This window comes from Hemitrygon akajei, chromosome 17 (genome assembly GCF_048418815.1).
Source record: "Hemitrygon akajei chromosome 17, sHemAka1.3, whole genome shotgun sequence".
Classification (NCBI taxonomy): Eukaryota; Metazoa; Chordata; class Chondrichthyes; order Myliobatiformes; family Dasyatidae; genus Hemitrygon; species Hemitrygon akajei.
This window is the reverse complement of record NC_133140.1, coordinates 85,511,512-85,527,601: the sequence shown is the minus strand read 5'-3', so window position 1 is coordinate 85,527,601 and position 16,090 is coordinate 85,511,512. Positions and strand designations below refer to the sequence as shown.

Sequence of the window (16,090 nt, the reverse complement as noted above, 5' to 3'; positions counted from 1 at the left end):
ATTGACCCCACATTCACAGCTCCTTCTGGATTATCACCAACCTCTAAGTGAAGAAGTTTCCATCTCATATTCCTCCTAAACGTTTCACATTTCACACTTAACTCAAGTCCTCAAGTCCTGGCAACATCGTTATAAATTTTCTCTGTACTCTTTCAAACCTATTGATAGATAAGTTTCTGTCCTTTATCAAACTGACTAACTGTCAATCTCTCTGCAGGAGATCGCAGGCATGCTGAGCTGTGACCTGAGCACCTCACTGGAGGTTGTGACTTGCCTCAGGAACAAGTCTGAAGTAGAAATACTTAACCTCACCAGGAGCGCGGTATGTGAAAGGCACTCTCTTAGCCTCTTTGCTTTGTGAATGTTTTCATTTGTGTATCTACTGTAACGTCACCAGCCTCACATGTTCTCGGTCTTCAGAGCATTATCTCTGAGATGGGTTGTCCAGGTCTGTATCTATATCCTGTTGTAATTTGGACACCATATCATTATGACTGTTTGGGAGTCTGTATACAACTCCCACCAGGGTCTTTTCACCTTTACATTTCCTTAGCTCTATCCACAAAGTTTCAACACCTTCTGACCCTATGTCACCTCTTTCTAATGATTTGTTTTTTTTTTACCAACAAAGCAATGCCACCCTCTCTGCCTGTTCTTTTAATACAATGTGTATCCTTGAACATTAAGCTCCCAGCTGTAATCGTCTTCCAGCCATGATTCAGTGATGCCCAGGATATCATACCTACAAGTTCATCTACCTTATTCTGTATACTGCGAGCATTTAAATATAACACCTTCAGTCCTGTATTCACTCTTTACAATATTGTCCTTTTACATTGTAACTCACTCTGACTGTCTACAGCTTCTCCTCACTACACATTGCCTCTGTTCGTTAACCAGCTACCTCATCTTTAGCACTATCCTAAAATACCTTTTCTGCGATACTTCTTGCATTGAAATATACGCAGCCCAGGACGCTAGTCACACCATGCTCAACCTTTTGATCCCTGACTTTGTCTAAACTCTTACCAACATCTGCCTTCACAACCTCTCCACTAACTGTCCTGGCACTCTGGCTCCCATCCCCCTGCAACTCTCATTTAAACCCCACCATGCAGCTTTAACAAACCTTCCCACTAGGATATTAATCCCCCTCCAGTTCAGGTGCAAGCCATCCGTTCTGTACAGGTTCCACCTTCCCTACAAGAGAGCACAATGATCCAAAAATCTTATGCCCCCCCTACACCAACTCCTTAGCCATGTATTAAACAATGTAATGTTCCTAATTCTGGCCTCCCTGGCCTGTGGTACGGGTAGCAATCCTGAGATCACAACCCTGGAGGCCTCTCCCTTTAACTTGCACCTAACTCCCTAAACTCACTTTGCAGAACCTCGTCACTCGTCCTACCCACGTCACTGGTATCTACATGGACCACGACTTCTGGCCTCTCGTCCTTCCAGTTAAGAATGCTGAAGTCTCGATCTGAGATATCGGGGATCCTGGCACCCTGTAGGCAACATATCATTCAGGACTCTTGTTCTCATCCACAGAACCTCCTGTTTCCCTAACTAATGAATCCCTTATCACCACAGCATGCCTCTCTCCCCCCTTCCCTTCTGAGTCACAGAGGCAGACTCAGAGCCAGAGACCCAACCACTGACTTTCTTCTGTTAGGTCAGCCCCGCCCGCCAACAGTTTCCATAGTGATATATGTGTAATTGAGGGGATGGCCACAGGGGTGCGCTGTACTGGTCTTTAACCCCTTTCCCCTTACTGGCTGTCACCCAGTTTCCTGCACCTTGGGTGCAACTACCTCTCTCTATAATTCACACATAACACAAAATATTATTACCACAAATATATTAACAAATAATAAGATGGTGTAAGACACAAGTTTAAAATGCAAACAGTTTAACACGACTGTGATGAGGCCTGAGTGGTGGTAGTGAGTTGAGGTGTCTCACGGCCTGGGGGAAGAAGCTGTTTCCCATCCAAACGGTCTTGTCCTAATGCTACTGTACCTCCTGCCTGATGGTAGGGGGGCAAAGAGACTGCTGGATGGATGACAGACAGACAGACAGACATGCTTTATTGATCCCGAGGGAAATTGGGTTTCATTACAATCGCACCAACCAAGAATAGTGCAGAAATATAGCAATATAAAACCATAAATAATTAAATAGTAATAAGTAAATTATTCCAAGTGGAAATAAGTCCAGGACCAGCCTATTGGTTCAGGGTGTCCGACACTCCGAGGGAGGAGTTGTAAAGTTTGATGGCCGCAGGCAGGAATGACTTCCTATGACGCTGAGTGTTACATCTCGGTGGAACGAGTCTCTGGCTGAATGTACTCCTGTGCGTAACCAGTACATTATGGAATGGATGGGAGTCATTGTCCAAGATGGCATGCAGCTTGGACAGCATCCTCTTTTCAGACACCACTGTCAGAGAGAGTCCAGTTCCACCCCCACAACATCACTGGCCTTCCAGATGAGTTTGTTGATTCTGTTGGTGTCTGCTACCCTCAGCCTGCTGCCCCAGCACACAACAGCAAACATGATAGCACCGGCTACCACATCCTCATAGGATGGGAGGGATCATTCAGAATGTTCAGAGCCCTGTGTACGTAGTGCTCCTGATGAATATCTCTGATGGGTAGAAATGAGACATCGATGTAGCGTAGCTGTTAGTGTGATGTTATTACACCTTGAGGTGTTCTGGGGTTCAGCGTTCAATTCTGGTGCCATTCTGCAAGGAGTTCTGTAAGTCCTCCCCGAGGGAGAAATGATTTTGCTCTGGGTCCTCCGGTTCTCTCCCCCCCCCACCCCAGTCCAAAGACATACTAGGTAGGTTAACTGGTCATTGTAAGTTGTTCCATGATTTTTTTTTGCAATTTATTTTTTATTGAAGTTCATTATCAAACAAACATTTCCATAAGATAGATAGATAGATACTTTATTCATCCCCATGGGGAAATTCAACTTTTTTTCCAATGTCCCATACACTTGTTGTAGCAAAACTAATAACATACAATACTTAACTCAGTAAAAAATATGATATGCATCAAAATCACTATCTCAAAAAGCATTAATAATAGCTTTTAAAAAGTTCTTAAGTCCTGGCGGTTGAATTGTAAAGCCTAATGGCATTGGGGAGTATTGACCTCTTCATCCTGTCTGAGGAGCATTGCATCGATAGTAACCTGTCGCTGAAACTGCTTCTCTGTCTCTGGATGGTGCTATGTAGAGGATGTTCAGAGTTTTCCATAATTGACCGTAGCCTACTCAGCGCCCTTCGCTCAGCTACCGATGTTAAACTCTCCAGTACTTTGCCCACGACAGAGCCCGCCTTCCTTACCAGCTTATTAAGACGTGAGGCGTCCCTCTTCTTAATGCTTCCTCCCCAACACGCCACCACAAAGAAGAGGGCGCTCTCCACAACTGACCTATAGAACATCTTCAGCATCTCACTACAGACATTGAATGACGCCAACCTTCTAAGGAAGTACAGTCGACTCTGTATTTCAGATACTGTACATGTATATCATATAGTCATGTATGCCACAAATCTCCACATAATATTTATCTGAGGTATAGAAATGAGAGGAAAGAAAGAACAAGAAAGGAGAAAACTATGTACAAGTAGGGAGTGGTCTTTTTTTCACAACATATTCATTGATTTGTGGGGATAAAATCAGGCCAATGAGGTGTTATGTAGTTAAACCATTTTCCCCCAGTATGAATCAAATTGTTCCAACTTATGAATAACAGATGCTGTTATCTTCTCCATTTTGTAAATGTCCATTGTAATTTCCATCCATGTATTTAAAGTTGGGCTCTCCTGTATTTTACCAGCCACCAGCAGTATATTCATTAAATATTTATCTCTTTTCAACAATTCTTGAGGTATATTCCCAAAATATATGGTCTTACTTTCTAAGAGTATTTCACATTTAAAGATGTCTTATAGGGCATTGTGTATCCCACTCCAATAGTCTTTGATAACGGCGCATTCCCAGAAAATATGATAATGGTTTGTATTTTGATTTCCACAATTTCTCCAGCAAACGGAGGTTACTATCATAATGGGATTTCTGGGAGGGTGTAATAAAACATATTATCAAGTTTTTCCATCCAAACTCCCTCCATTTCTGTGAACTGGTACACTTCCATTGATATCTCCATATTATTGTCCATTCTTCCTCAGATTATAATTATCCTTCCTTCCTTCTCCCATTTTGTTTTAATGTATGAAGTCGAATGTGTTTTAAGATTTGACAAACCCTTATACACACTTGAAATAATTCTACTTCCGTTATCTGAATTATATGCTTTCCTAAATAGCTCTATCAAACATGTTCTTGCCTTGGTTACATTTTTAACCATCTTATTAACATATTGTCACATCTGTAAATACCGATAAAAGTATTGTTTTTCTATTAAGTGTTGCTTCTTTAAGCATTTCAAAACTGAACAGTGTTCCTTCTTTCATTATATTGCAAAGAACTGTTATTCCTTTAGCTGTCCAGTCCTTAAATCTAGCATCCAGTTTATTCGACGTAAATTCCGAGTCATATGCACACCATTTAAGAATAGCAGTATCTCCTTCTAGTATATATTCTTTTATAATAGTTTTCCATATTTTAAGAATCCATTTCACCCAATGGCTATCAATAGTATTTATGTACCTTTGTCGGTTGTTGTCAGCCAAAATTGCCTGAATGGGGATGGGAAGTATCCCCTCCTCAATGTTGTTCCTTTGAGCATCATATAATGGGTTGCACCAACATATCACAGCTTTCAACTGTGCTGCAAAATTATAATCTCCTTTTCCTTGGCTAACTACAAAGTTTGAGATGAACTCTAGGCCTTTTACCTTGCCAAGTATATCTTGATAACATTTTGTTCCATTCATTGAATTGATTTTGATTAATCTCTATTGGTAGGGTCTGAAAGAGATATAATAGTCTGGGCAGTATATTCATTTTAATAGATTCAATCCTTGAACTGAGACTGAAAAAAGGTTCCATCTTGTTATATCTTTCTTGATTTTTTAATATATAGGCTGATAATTGCATTCTGATAATTTTGCCAAATCTTTTGGCATAATGATGCCCAAATATTTGAAAGACTCTGTGTGCCATGCCCAGGGATATCTACTTTCTATTTCTCTTGGTGGGCTATAGTAATATGAAAGTAATTGGGTTTAATCTATGTTGATCTTGTATCCTGATAATTGATCATATTGTTTAAAGAGTTGCATCAATTTAGGTAAAGAGTATGTTGGTTGCCCCAGATAGATCAAAATGTCATCTGCGTAACAGCCAATTTATGCTCTGTCCCTTTAATAGTAATTCCCCTGATATCTTCATTTTTTCTGATGTATTGAGCTAATAGTTCCAGATATAATGCGAAGAGTAGCGGCGACCATACACAACCGTGTCTCGTGCCCCTTTCTAGGGTAAAACTGTTTGATAAATATCCATTGATTTTAATCCTAGCAGTAGGGTTGTCATATAGTGCCTGTATAGTTTTAATAATTGTGTCATGGAAACCAAATCTATGTAAAACTCTGTAAAGAAAATTCCAATTAACCAATTGAGACCACACCTGGAGTATTGTGTACAGTTTTGGTCTCCAGGGTTAAGGAAGGACATCCTGGCTGTAGAGGAAGTGCAGCGTAGATTCACAAAGTTAATTCCTGGGAAGTCAGGACTGTCTTACGCAGAGAGGTTAGAGAGACTGGGCTTGTACACGCTGGAATTAAGGAGATTGAGAGGGGATCTGATTGCAACATATAAGATTATTAAGGGATTGGACAAGATAGAGGCAGGAAATATGTTCCAGATGCTGGGAGAGTCCAGTACCAGAGGGCATGGTTTGAGAATAAGGGGTAGGTCATTTAGGACAGAGTTAAGGAAAAACTTCTTCTCCCAGAGAGTTGTGGGGGTCTGGAATGCACTGCCTCAGAAGGCAGTGGAGGCCAATTCTCTGGACGCTTTCAAGAAGGAGCTAGATAGGTATCTTATGGATAGGGGAATCAAGGGATATGGGGACAAGGCAGGAACCGGGTATTGATAGTAGATGATCAGCCATGATCTCAAAATGGCGGTGCAGGCTCGAAGGGCCGAATGGTCTACTTCTGCACCTATTGTCTATTGTCTAAATCAAATGCCTTTTCAGTGTCCATACTTAACACTATTGCTTCAATTTTATTTTTTGTATATGATCCATAATGTGAAGTATCCTTTGTATATTGTCTTGTGTTTGGCGTTGTATAAAACCTGGCTGATCGTTATGTATCAGTATGGGTAGAAACTCTTCTAATTGTTTGGCCATGATGGAGGTAAATAATCTATATGAAGTTGTCCCATGATTTAGCTCTGGTTTGTCGAGGGTTGCCGGGCGGCAAGGTTCAAAGGTCTGTAGGGCCTAATCCACAGTGTATCGCTGAGGAGCTCAATCTATGATCCTCTCAGTAGTCCCTTCAACCCTTTGTAGGGACTTGTGTTCAGATGCCTAGCAATTCCCAAACCAGACGGCGGTGCAGCTGGTCAGGACAGTCTCGATGCTGCCCCTGTGAAAAATGGTTCAAATGGTGTTGGGGGTGGGGGGAAGGCACCTTCTATGTCTCAATCTCCTCAGCATGCTATTGTGCTTTCTTGACCAAAGGAAGCTTCATATTCAGGGAAGTGTGTAACTCCATCTCATGTTTGAACTGTTTCACACTGTTTTTGACACTGATTGCCCCAGTTAAACTTTTCTGCTTTATTTTTCCAAACAGATGTTTGGACCTATAGTGGCAGATGGGATCTTCCTAACGAAAAATGCTGAGCAGCTCTTTGAAGCCAAAGAAATAACTGTGGTCCCCTACTTGTTGGGAATCACTAATCACGAATGTGGTTGGTTAATGTCAAGGGTAAGATCAAATTTATCAATTTAACCTTGTTGTAGGATTGCCACCCGAAACGTTGACCATCCCTCTGTCTCCACAGATGCTGCTTGACCCACTGAGTTCTTCCAGCATTTTTTTTGCTCTACGTTTCAGCACCTACAGCATTTTGTATCTCCAGATCAGTTTAAGTCCAGATGCAGTCTGACCTCTACTGTCACAATGAGGCCGAACTCAGTTTGGAGGAGCAACACCTCGTATTCCACCTGGGTAGCCCCCAGCCCGATGGCATGAACATTGACTCATCTAACTTTCAGTTATTTTTACACCCCCCCCCCCCCATGTTGCTCTGGTCCTTCCTGTTCCCTCACCTCTCCCTTCTCCTTTTCCTGACCATAATTCCCCTCTCCCTGACCCCTTCCCGCTCTCAGTCCATATTAGAGACCCAATATGAAAATCATGTCTATCATCACTCACATATTCATGAAATTTGTTCAGTTTTTTTGCAACAGTATCCTGCAAAACAGTAAATCGCTGCAGTGCTCTTCGAAAGTCTCAGGTACTCTAGCTTTATATGTGTCTCAGACTTTTGCACAGTACTGTATGTGAGAAATGAAACCACTCTTTAAACAAAAGCTGGATCACTGGCACAGTAAAGTGTTAATTAACCGCTTTGCTACTGTGCCACCTCTGCCACTGTGGGTAGTACTGGCTGTCATCAGTTGTCATCCCCGACTTAACCGGCACACACCGAATTTTCTCAAACGTCAACATGCACTCAATGAAGGACTCGCGTTCTACCCTTTTTCATCCTCCCAAGTCCATCAACCCTGTGGGATTAACACCCAAGTACATCACCCCTATCAGTTTCACTTCAAGTACATCACCCTTGTCGGATAATGTTCCAAGTCCATCACCCCTCTAGGATTGTGTTCCATCACCCCTGTCGGATTAACTCTCAAGTACATCACCACTGTGTGATTAAGTTCCGTCTATCGTTTCACTGCCTATTTATTCATTATCATTTGTATCTTAAGTGAGAGTTCCGAGATTGAGATCTAGTGTTCAGGTCCTGTCATTGATGAGTTCAGCCTTTGAACCCTGGAGTTCAGACTTCATTCAGGTTCAATCAGAAGTTCAGATCAGAGCCCAAAAGTTGATCAGAAGTCCAGAAATTGAGGCCCAATGGCTAGGTCTGTGATTTTCTGAGAGACTGCTGGAGAAGTTGAAGGCTCATTTTCTGCCACTCTGCGAGTTAACTGGAGGCTGAAGGCAGAGATGCCTGGAATTAGAGGAGGGAGGGAGGGAGAGAGAGAGAGAAAGAGAGAAAACGTGGCTTGTTTTGTTGTTTTTTTGCTTGTTATACAAACAGAAAAATCGAAAACCTACAGCACAAAACAGGCCCTTCGGCCCACAAAGTTGTGCTGAACATGTCCCTACCTAGAAATTACTAGGCTTACCTATAGCCCTCTATTTTACTAAGCTCCATGTACCTATCTAAAAGCCTCTTAAAAGACCCTATCGTATCCGCCTCCACCACCATTGCTGGCAGCCCATTCCACGCACTCACCACTCTCTGGATAAAAAAACTTACTCCTGACATCTCCTCTGTACCTACTCCCCAGCACCTTAGACCTGTGTCCTCTGTGTCCTCATTTCAGCCCTGGGAAAAAGCCTCTGACTATCCACACGATTGATGCCTCTCATCATCTTATATGCATCTATCAGGTCACCTCTCATCCTCCATCGTTCCAAGGAGAAAAGGCCAAGTTCACTCAACCTATTCTCATAAGGCATGCTCCCCAATCCAGGCAACATCCTTGTAAATCTCCTCTGCACCTTTTCTATGGCTTCCACATCCTTCCTGTAGTGAGGTGACCAGAACTGAGCACAGTACTCCAAGTTGGGTCTAAACAAGGTCTTATATAGCTGTAACATTACCTCACGGCTCTTGAACTCAATCACACAGTTGATGAAGGCCAACACACCATACGCCTTCTTTAAGTGTTGGTTGTTAATGCAAATGACACATTTCACTGTATGTTTCGATGTACATGCGATAAATAAATCTGAATCTGAAGTTTATTGGCAATTTTGTTGTCGTTTTCATCAGGAATTCTTTGCTTGTTGCTGAATCTTTGCTGAGAGCCCAGCTGTAATTCCCACCCCACAGTTCTTTCATCGGCTGAGGCAGTGAAACTTAGCCAGCTTTGGATCAAGCCACTCTCCTTGATCACTGGCAGCATTCTGTCATCGATGCCCACCAGGACCACCAAACTCAAAACGGTTACTTTCCCCAAGCAGTAAGGCTGATCAACACCTCCACCTACTAACCCACCCTTCCACACCCCAACAACCAGTACTTTATCATTTCCTGTCAGTCACCTTATGTACAGATACTCCGGTGCTTAGTGTTACTTTATGTACATAGAATCAGTCTATGTGTATAAGCCATCTGATGTATTTATATTTATTGCGTTTTTTTATTAATGTATTTTATATCTTACTTGTGTGTTTTTATGCTCCATCAGTTCTGGAGTAAAAATTATTTTGTTCTCCTTACACTTGTGTCCAGGAAATGACATTAAACAATCCTTGAATGTTGAAGCTAGCAATGTACACACTGGTCATCAATTTTCACCGTTCTCTCCTTACAGATGCTGAGTCCACCAGGCTGGGAGAGCGGACTGGACAGGGAGACCTCCAGAATGATCATAAATGCAACAAAATTCGTGAGCTTCTATCCAATCTCATCTCTGGACTTCACTCACTTCAACTCCTGAACTGTTTCCAAAACCTACAGACTCACTTGGAACTCACCTTCTCAGTATTTTTTTATTTGCGCAATTTGTCTTATTTTGCACAAAGTTGTATGTCAGTCTGTGTTTAGACCATAAGACATCAGAACAAATTAGACTATTCAGTCCATTGTCTGCTTCACCATTCCATCATAGCTGATTTATTATCCCTTTCAATCATGTTCTCCTGCCTTCTCCCCATTCCTTTGACATCCTGACGAATCAAAGATCTATCAATCTCCACTTTAAACATACCCAATGACATGGCCTCCACAGCTGTCTGTGGCAATGAATTCCATTCTAAATGCACCTCCCTCTAGTCCTTTTGTCCTACATTCCCCCTCTCCATGTCCACTCTATGTAGACTCTTCAATCTTCAAGTTTCAGCGAGATCCCTCATTGGTTGAATAGAGGTTTCATCAGCGACCAATCTATGCATCGGAAATTTGAGGGAACAGGATTTCACTGAAGTCCACTGCCCAAATAGGGAAAAGCAGCAGCAGGTCACGGCAGAGTAATAGAGTTTTCACCAGTGGCCAATCTAGACATTGGAAGTTTGAGTGGAGGGGATTCCACCCATTTCCACTGCTCAAGTAGTAAAAGGCAGTAGGAGGACATGCCAGCGTAATAGAGCTTTGACCAATGATCGATCCGTGTTTGGGATTGATTAACAAGAGGAAATTAAAGGAATGCAGAAGCAAGCACAGTGGCTATCATCGAAGTGGTTGTCATCTGTGTGATGATATTGAGGCTTCTGCAAAGAGAGGCTTCAGTCAGAGAAAAGCTTGACATTAACTTCTTGTTGTTCCCTTCTTTATATCTGCTCAGCTAGGACATTAGAGATGCCAGGCAGGATAGTGGAATGACCATAAGACCATAAGATATAGGAGCAGAAGTAGGCTATTTGGGCCATTCAATCATGACTGATCCAATTCTTCCAGTCAGATCTAAATGGATGCCCTTCAATCCTGAAGTCTTGCTCTCTTGTCCTGGACTCCCTTACCATGGGAAATAACTTTGCCGTATCTAATCTGTTCAGGCCTTTTAATATTTGAAATGTTTCTGAGATTCCCCCTCATTCTCCTGAACTCCAGGGAATACAGCCCAAGAGCTGCCAGACGTTCCTCATATGGTAACCCTTTCATTCCTGGAATTATTCTCATGAATCCTCCCTGAACTCTCTCCAATGTCAGTATATCCTTTCTAAAATAAGGAACCCAGAACTGCACACATTACTCCAAGTGTGGTCTCACAAGTGCCTTATAGAGCCTCAACATCACATCCCTGCTCTTATATTCTATACCTCTAGAAATGAATGCCACATTGCATTCGCCTTCTTCACCACTGACTCAACCTGGAGGTTAAACTTTAGGCTATGCTGCACAAGGACTGCCAAGTTCCTTTGCATCTCTGCATTTTGAATTCTCTTCCCATCTAAATAATAGTCTGCCCGTTTATTTCTTCCACCAAAGTGCATGACCATACACTTTCCAACATTGTATTTCATTTGCCACTTCTTTGCCCAATCCCCTAAACTATATAGGTCTCTCTGCAGGCTCTCTGTTTCCTCAACACTACCCGCTCCTCCACCAACCTTTGTATCATCGGCAAATCCATTGATCCCATAGTCCAAATAATTGACATAGATTGTAAAAAGCAGTGGTCCCAACACCGACCCCTGTGGAGCTCCACTGGTGACTGGCAGCCAGCCAGAATAGGATCCCTTTATTCCCACTCTCTGTTTTCTGCCAATCAGCCACTGCTCCACCCACGTGGTAATTCCATGTAATTCCATGGGCTCTTATCCCGCTCAGCAGCCTCATGTGCGGCACCTTGTCAAAGGCCTTCTGAAAATCAAAGTACACCACATCTACTGCATCTCCTTTGTCTACCCTGCTTGAAATTTCCTCAAAAAAATTGCAGTAGGTTAGTCAGGCAGGATTTTCCTTTTAGGAAACCATTCTGGCTTTGGCCTGTCTTGTCATGTGCCTCCGGGTATTCAGTGATCTCATCCCTAACAATTGATTCCAACAACTTCCCAACCAGTGATGTGAGGCAAACTGGTCTATAGTTTCCTTTCTGCTGCCTCCCACCCTTCTTAAATAGCAGAGTACCATTTCCAATTTCCCACTCATCTGGTACAATGCCAGAATCTATCGATTCTTGAAAGATCATTGTTAATGCCTCCTCAATCTCTCGAGCTACTTCCTTCAGAACCTGAGAGTGCATTCCATCAGGTCCAGGAGGTTTATCCAACCACAGACCATTAAGCTTCCTGAGCAACTTCTCCGTCATAATTTTCATTGCACAAATTTCACTTCCCTGACACTCTTCAATGCCCTGTATGCTTCAGATGTCTTCCACTGTGAAGACTGATGCAAAATACACATTCAGTTTCTCTGCCATCTCTGCATCTTTCATTAGAATATCTCCAGCATCTTTTTTTTTGGTCCTACATCTACCCTCAACTCTGTTTTACCTTTTATATACTTAAAAAAAGGCTTTTAATATCTGATTTGATATTAGTCACCAGCTTCTTTTCATAATTCATCTTTTTCATCCTTATGACCTTCTTAGTTTCCTTCTGCAAGTTTTTAAAAGCTACCCAATACTCTATCTTCCCACTAGCTTTGGCTTCCTTGTATGCCCTCTCTTTTGCTTTTACTTTGCCTCTGACATCTCTTGTCCTTCTTTCATAAGAAAATTTCTTCTTATTTGGAATATATCTGTCTTGTACTTCCCTCAATTTTCGCAGAAACTCTTGCCATTGCTGCTCTGCTGTCCTCCTTGCTAGTGTCCCTTTCCAGTCAACCTTGGCCCTCTCATGCCATTGTATTTATTCCACTGAAATACTGACATGTTGGAATTTAGTTTCTCCTTTTCAAATTTCAAAGTGAACTCAATCATATTGTGATCACTGTTCCCTAAGGGTTCCTTTACCTTAAGCTCTTTTATCACTGCCAGATCATTGTACAACACCTAATACAGCCAGTCGATCCCCTAGTGGGCTCAACAACAAGCTGTTCTAAAAAGCCAACCCTTAGACATTCTAGAAATTCCCTCTCTTGAGGTCTAGTACTGGCCTGGTTTTCCCAATCCACTTTCATGTTAAAATGCCCAACGATTGTCATGACATTGCCCTCTGACATGCCTTTTCTATCTCCTGTTGTAATCTGCAATCCGCATCCTGTATACAACTGTCATTAGGGTCCTTTTACCTTTGCAATTTCTTAACTCAACCCATAGAGACTCTACACCTTCTGATCCTATGTCATCTCTTTCTAATGATTTAATATTTCTTATACACAAGGCCACATTGCCCCCTTTGCCTACTAATCAACCTTTCCGCTACACCATAAATCCTTGTACATTCGTCTCCCAATGGCAGCCATCCTTTAGCCAAGTTTCAGAGATGGCCAGAACGTCATACTTGCCAGTAGGCAAGATCATCCATTTTATTTCTTATGCTGCATGCATTCAAATAAAACACTTGCAGTCCAGTATTTGTTGCTTTCTGTTTTAACTCTCCCATGCCTCTATTGCCCTGTAACTCATCCCACTGGCTGTGATTATGCCTCATCTCCTGCCTCTTTCTTCTATCATCTCTGTAGCACACTATCTTTGATTTATTTCTGTTTTCCCCTTCCTCAGCCCTGTCACTCTGGTTCCATTACCTCTGCCAATTTTTTTAAACCCTCCCGAACAGTTCCTTTTGCAGTATGTGGGAAGGTAGGGAGACCTGCAGTATCCCTGACCGCTACAACTGTGAGAAGTGCATCCTGCTGCAGCTTCTCATGATCCATGTTGAAGAGCTGGAACTGGGTGAAGTCCGGATCATTCAGGAGGCTGAAGGGGTGATAGATAGGACAAATAGAGAAGCAGTTACATGCAAGGTGCAGGAAACGAGAAACTGGGTGACAGTCAGGAAGGGGAAAGAGGTTAAAGAGCCAGTGCAGAATACCCCTGTGGCCATCCCCCTCCACAACAGGTACATCGATTTGGATACTGTTGGGGGGATTGACCTAACAGAGGAAAGTCACAGTGGTCAGGACTCTGGTACTGAGTCTGGCTTTGTGAGCCAGACAGGAAGGATGGAGAAGAGGCACACTGTGGTGATAGGTGATTCTTCAGTTAGGGGAACAGACAGGAGGTTCAGTGGGCGAGAATAGGATTCCCAGATGGCATGTTGCCTCCCGGATGCCAAAACCCAGGAAATCTCAGATTGAGTCATCGGCGTTCTTAAGAGGGAGGGTGAACAGCTAGAAGTTGTGGTCAATGTAGATACCAATGTCATGGGTAGGACAAGTGATGAAGTTCTACAAAGTGAGGTCAGTGAATTAGGTGCAAAGTTAAAGGGTAGGACCTTCAGGGTTGTGATCTTGGGATTGCTACCCATGCCACATGCTAGTGAGGCTAGAACTAGGAAGATTATACAGTTCAATACGTGGCTAAGGAGTTGGTGTAGGAGGGAGGTCATAAGATTTTTGGATCATTGGGCTCTCTTGCAGGGAAGGTGGGACCTGTACAGAAGAGTCGGTTTGCTCCTGAACTGGAGGGGGACTAATATCCTAGTGGGAAGTTTTGTTAATTCTGCATGGTGGGGTTTAGACTAGGGTTGTAGGGGGATGGGAGCCAGAGTGCCAGAACAGTTAGTGGAGAGGTTGTGGAGGCTGATGTTGGTAAAACCTCAGACAAAGTCAGGAATCAAAAGGTTGAGCCTGGTGTGACTAGAATCCTGAGATGCATATATCTCAATGCAAGAAGTATTGTAGGAAAGATGGGTGAGCGTCAGGCATGGATCAACACCAGGAATTATGACGTTGTAGCCATGAGTGAGACTTGGTTGAGGAGAGCAGGACTGGAGGCTCATTATTCCAGGCTTCTGTTGTTTCAGAGTGGAAGGGGTTAAAGGAGGAGGGGTGGCGTTACTAGTCAGAGAAAATGTTACAGCAGTCCTCAGTCAGGACAGTCTGGAGAACTCATCTAGTGAGGCGTTATGGGTACAACTGAGGAATAAAAGGATATGACCACCTGCCTATAACACCTTTCTATCACCTCCTTGCTCTCCCTGACCAGACGAAGGTCATCGAGCTGCATCTCCAGTTCCCTGACTCGGTCCCTTAGAAGCTGCAGCTCGACACACTGGGTGCAGATATGGCCGTCTGGGAGGACGAAGGAAAGAAGCTGAGATGGTAGTTTGCCTCCCAGGTGCCAGGGTAGGGATGTTTCAGATCGCATCCAAGATATCCTGCAGTGGGAGGGAGGACAGCCAGAGGTCGTGGTACATATTGATACCAATGACATGGGTAGGAAAAGGGAAGAGTCAAGTCAAGTCAAGTCAAATCACTTTTATTGTCATTTCGACCATAACTGCTGGTACAGTGCATTGTAAAAATGAGACAGCGTTTTTCAGGACCACGGTGTTACATGACACAGTACAAAAACTAGACTGATCTACGTAAAAAAACGCAGAAAAAAAAACTACACTAGACTACAGACCTACCCAGGACTGCATAAAGTTCACAAAACAGTGCAAGCATTACAATAAATAATAGATTGGACAATAGGGCAGTAAGGTGTCAGTCCAGGCTTTGGGTATTGAGGAGTCTGATAGCTTGGGGAAGAAACTGTTACATAGTCTGGTCGTGAGAGCCCAAATGCTTTGGTGCTTTTTCCCAGACGGCAGGATGGAGAAGAGTTTGTATAAAGGGTGCGTGGGGTCCTTCATAATGCTGTTTCCTTTGCGGATGCAACGCGTAGTGTAAATGTCCATGATGGTAGGAAGAGGGACCCCGATGATCTTCTCAGCTGACCTCACTATCCGCTGCAGGGTCTTGCGATCCGAGATGGTGCAATTTCCAAACCAGGCAGTGATGCAGCTGCTCAGGATGCTCTCAATACAAGAGGTCTTGAAAACAGACTACAAGGAGTTAGGAAGGAAGTTGAGAAGCAGGACTGCAAAGGTAGTAATCTTGGGATTATTGCCTGTGCCACGTGACAGTGAGAATAAGAATAGGATGAGGTGAAGGATAAATGTGTGGCTGAGGGATCGGAGCAGGGGGCAGGGATTCAGATTTCTGGATCATTGGGACCTCTTTTGGGGCAGGAGTGACCTGTACAAAAGGGACAGGTTGCACTTGAATCCCAGGGTGCCCAATATCCTGGCAGGGACGTTTGCTAGGGCTACTGGGGCGAGTTTAAACTAGAATTGTTGGGGGGTGAGAACCAAACTGAAGAGACTGGGGAACAGGTGGTTCACTCACAAATAGAGAAAGACTGGAGACAGTGTGTGAGGGAGGATAGGCAGGTGATAGAGAAGGGATGCGCTCAGATGGACGGTTTGAGATGTGTCTATTTTAGCGCAAGGAGTATTGTGAACAAAGCTGATGAGCTTAGAGCA

At 43.2% G+C, this 16,090-nt stretch overlaps 1 protein-coding gene across 1 annotated transcript in view; it reads left to right on the top strand.

The window, feature by feature from the left end:
• Positions 1 to 16,090, top strand: part of LOC140740870 (fatty acyl-CoA hydrolase precursor, medium chain-like) — a 60,345-nt gene that overhangs the window by 19,422 nt on the left and 24,833 nt on the right. Inside the window, exons 7-9 of the mRNA XM_073070451.1 lie at positions 218 to 322; positions 6,785 to 6,919; positions 9,550 to 9,624. Of these exons, the coding sequence (XP_072926552.1) occupies positions 218 to 322; positions 6,785 to 6,919; positions 9,550 to 9,624 (315 nt within the window). The remainder of the gene's footprint in view (positions 1 to 217; positions 323 to 6,784; positions 6,920 to 9,549; positions 9,625 to 16,090) is intronic.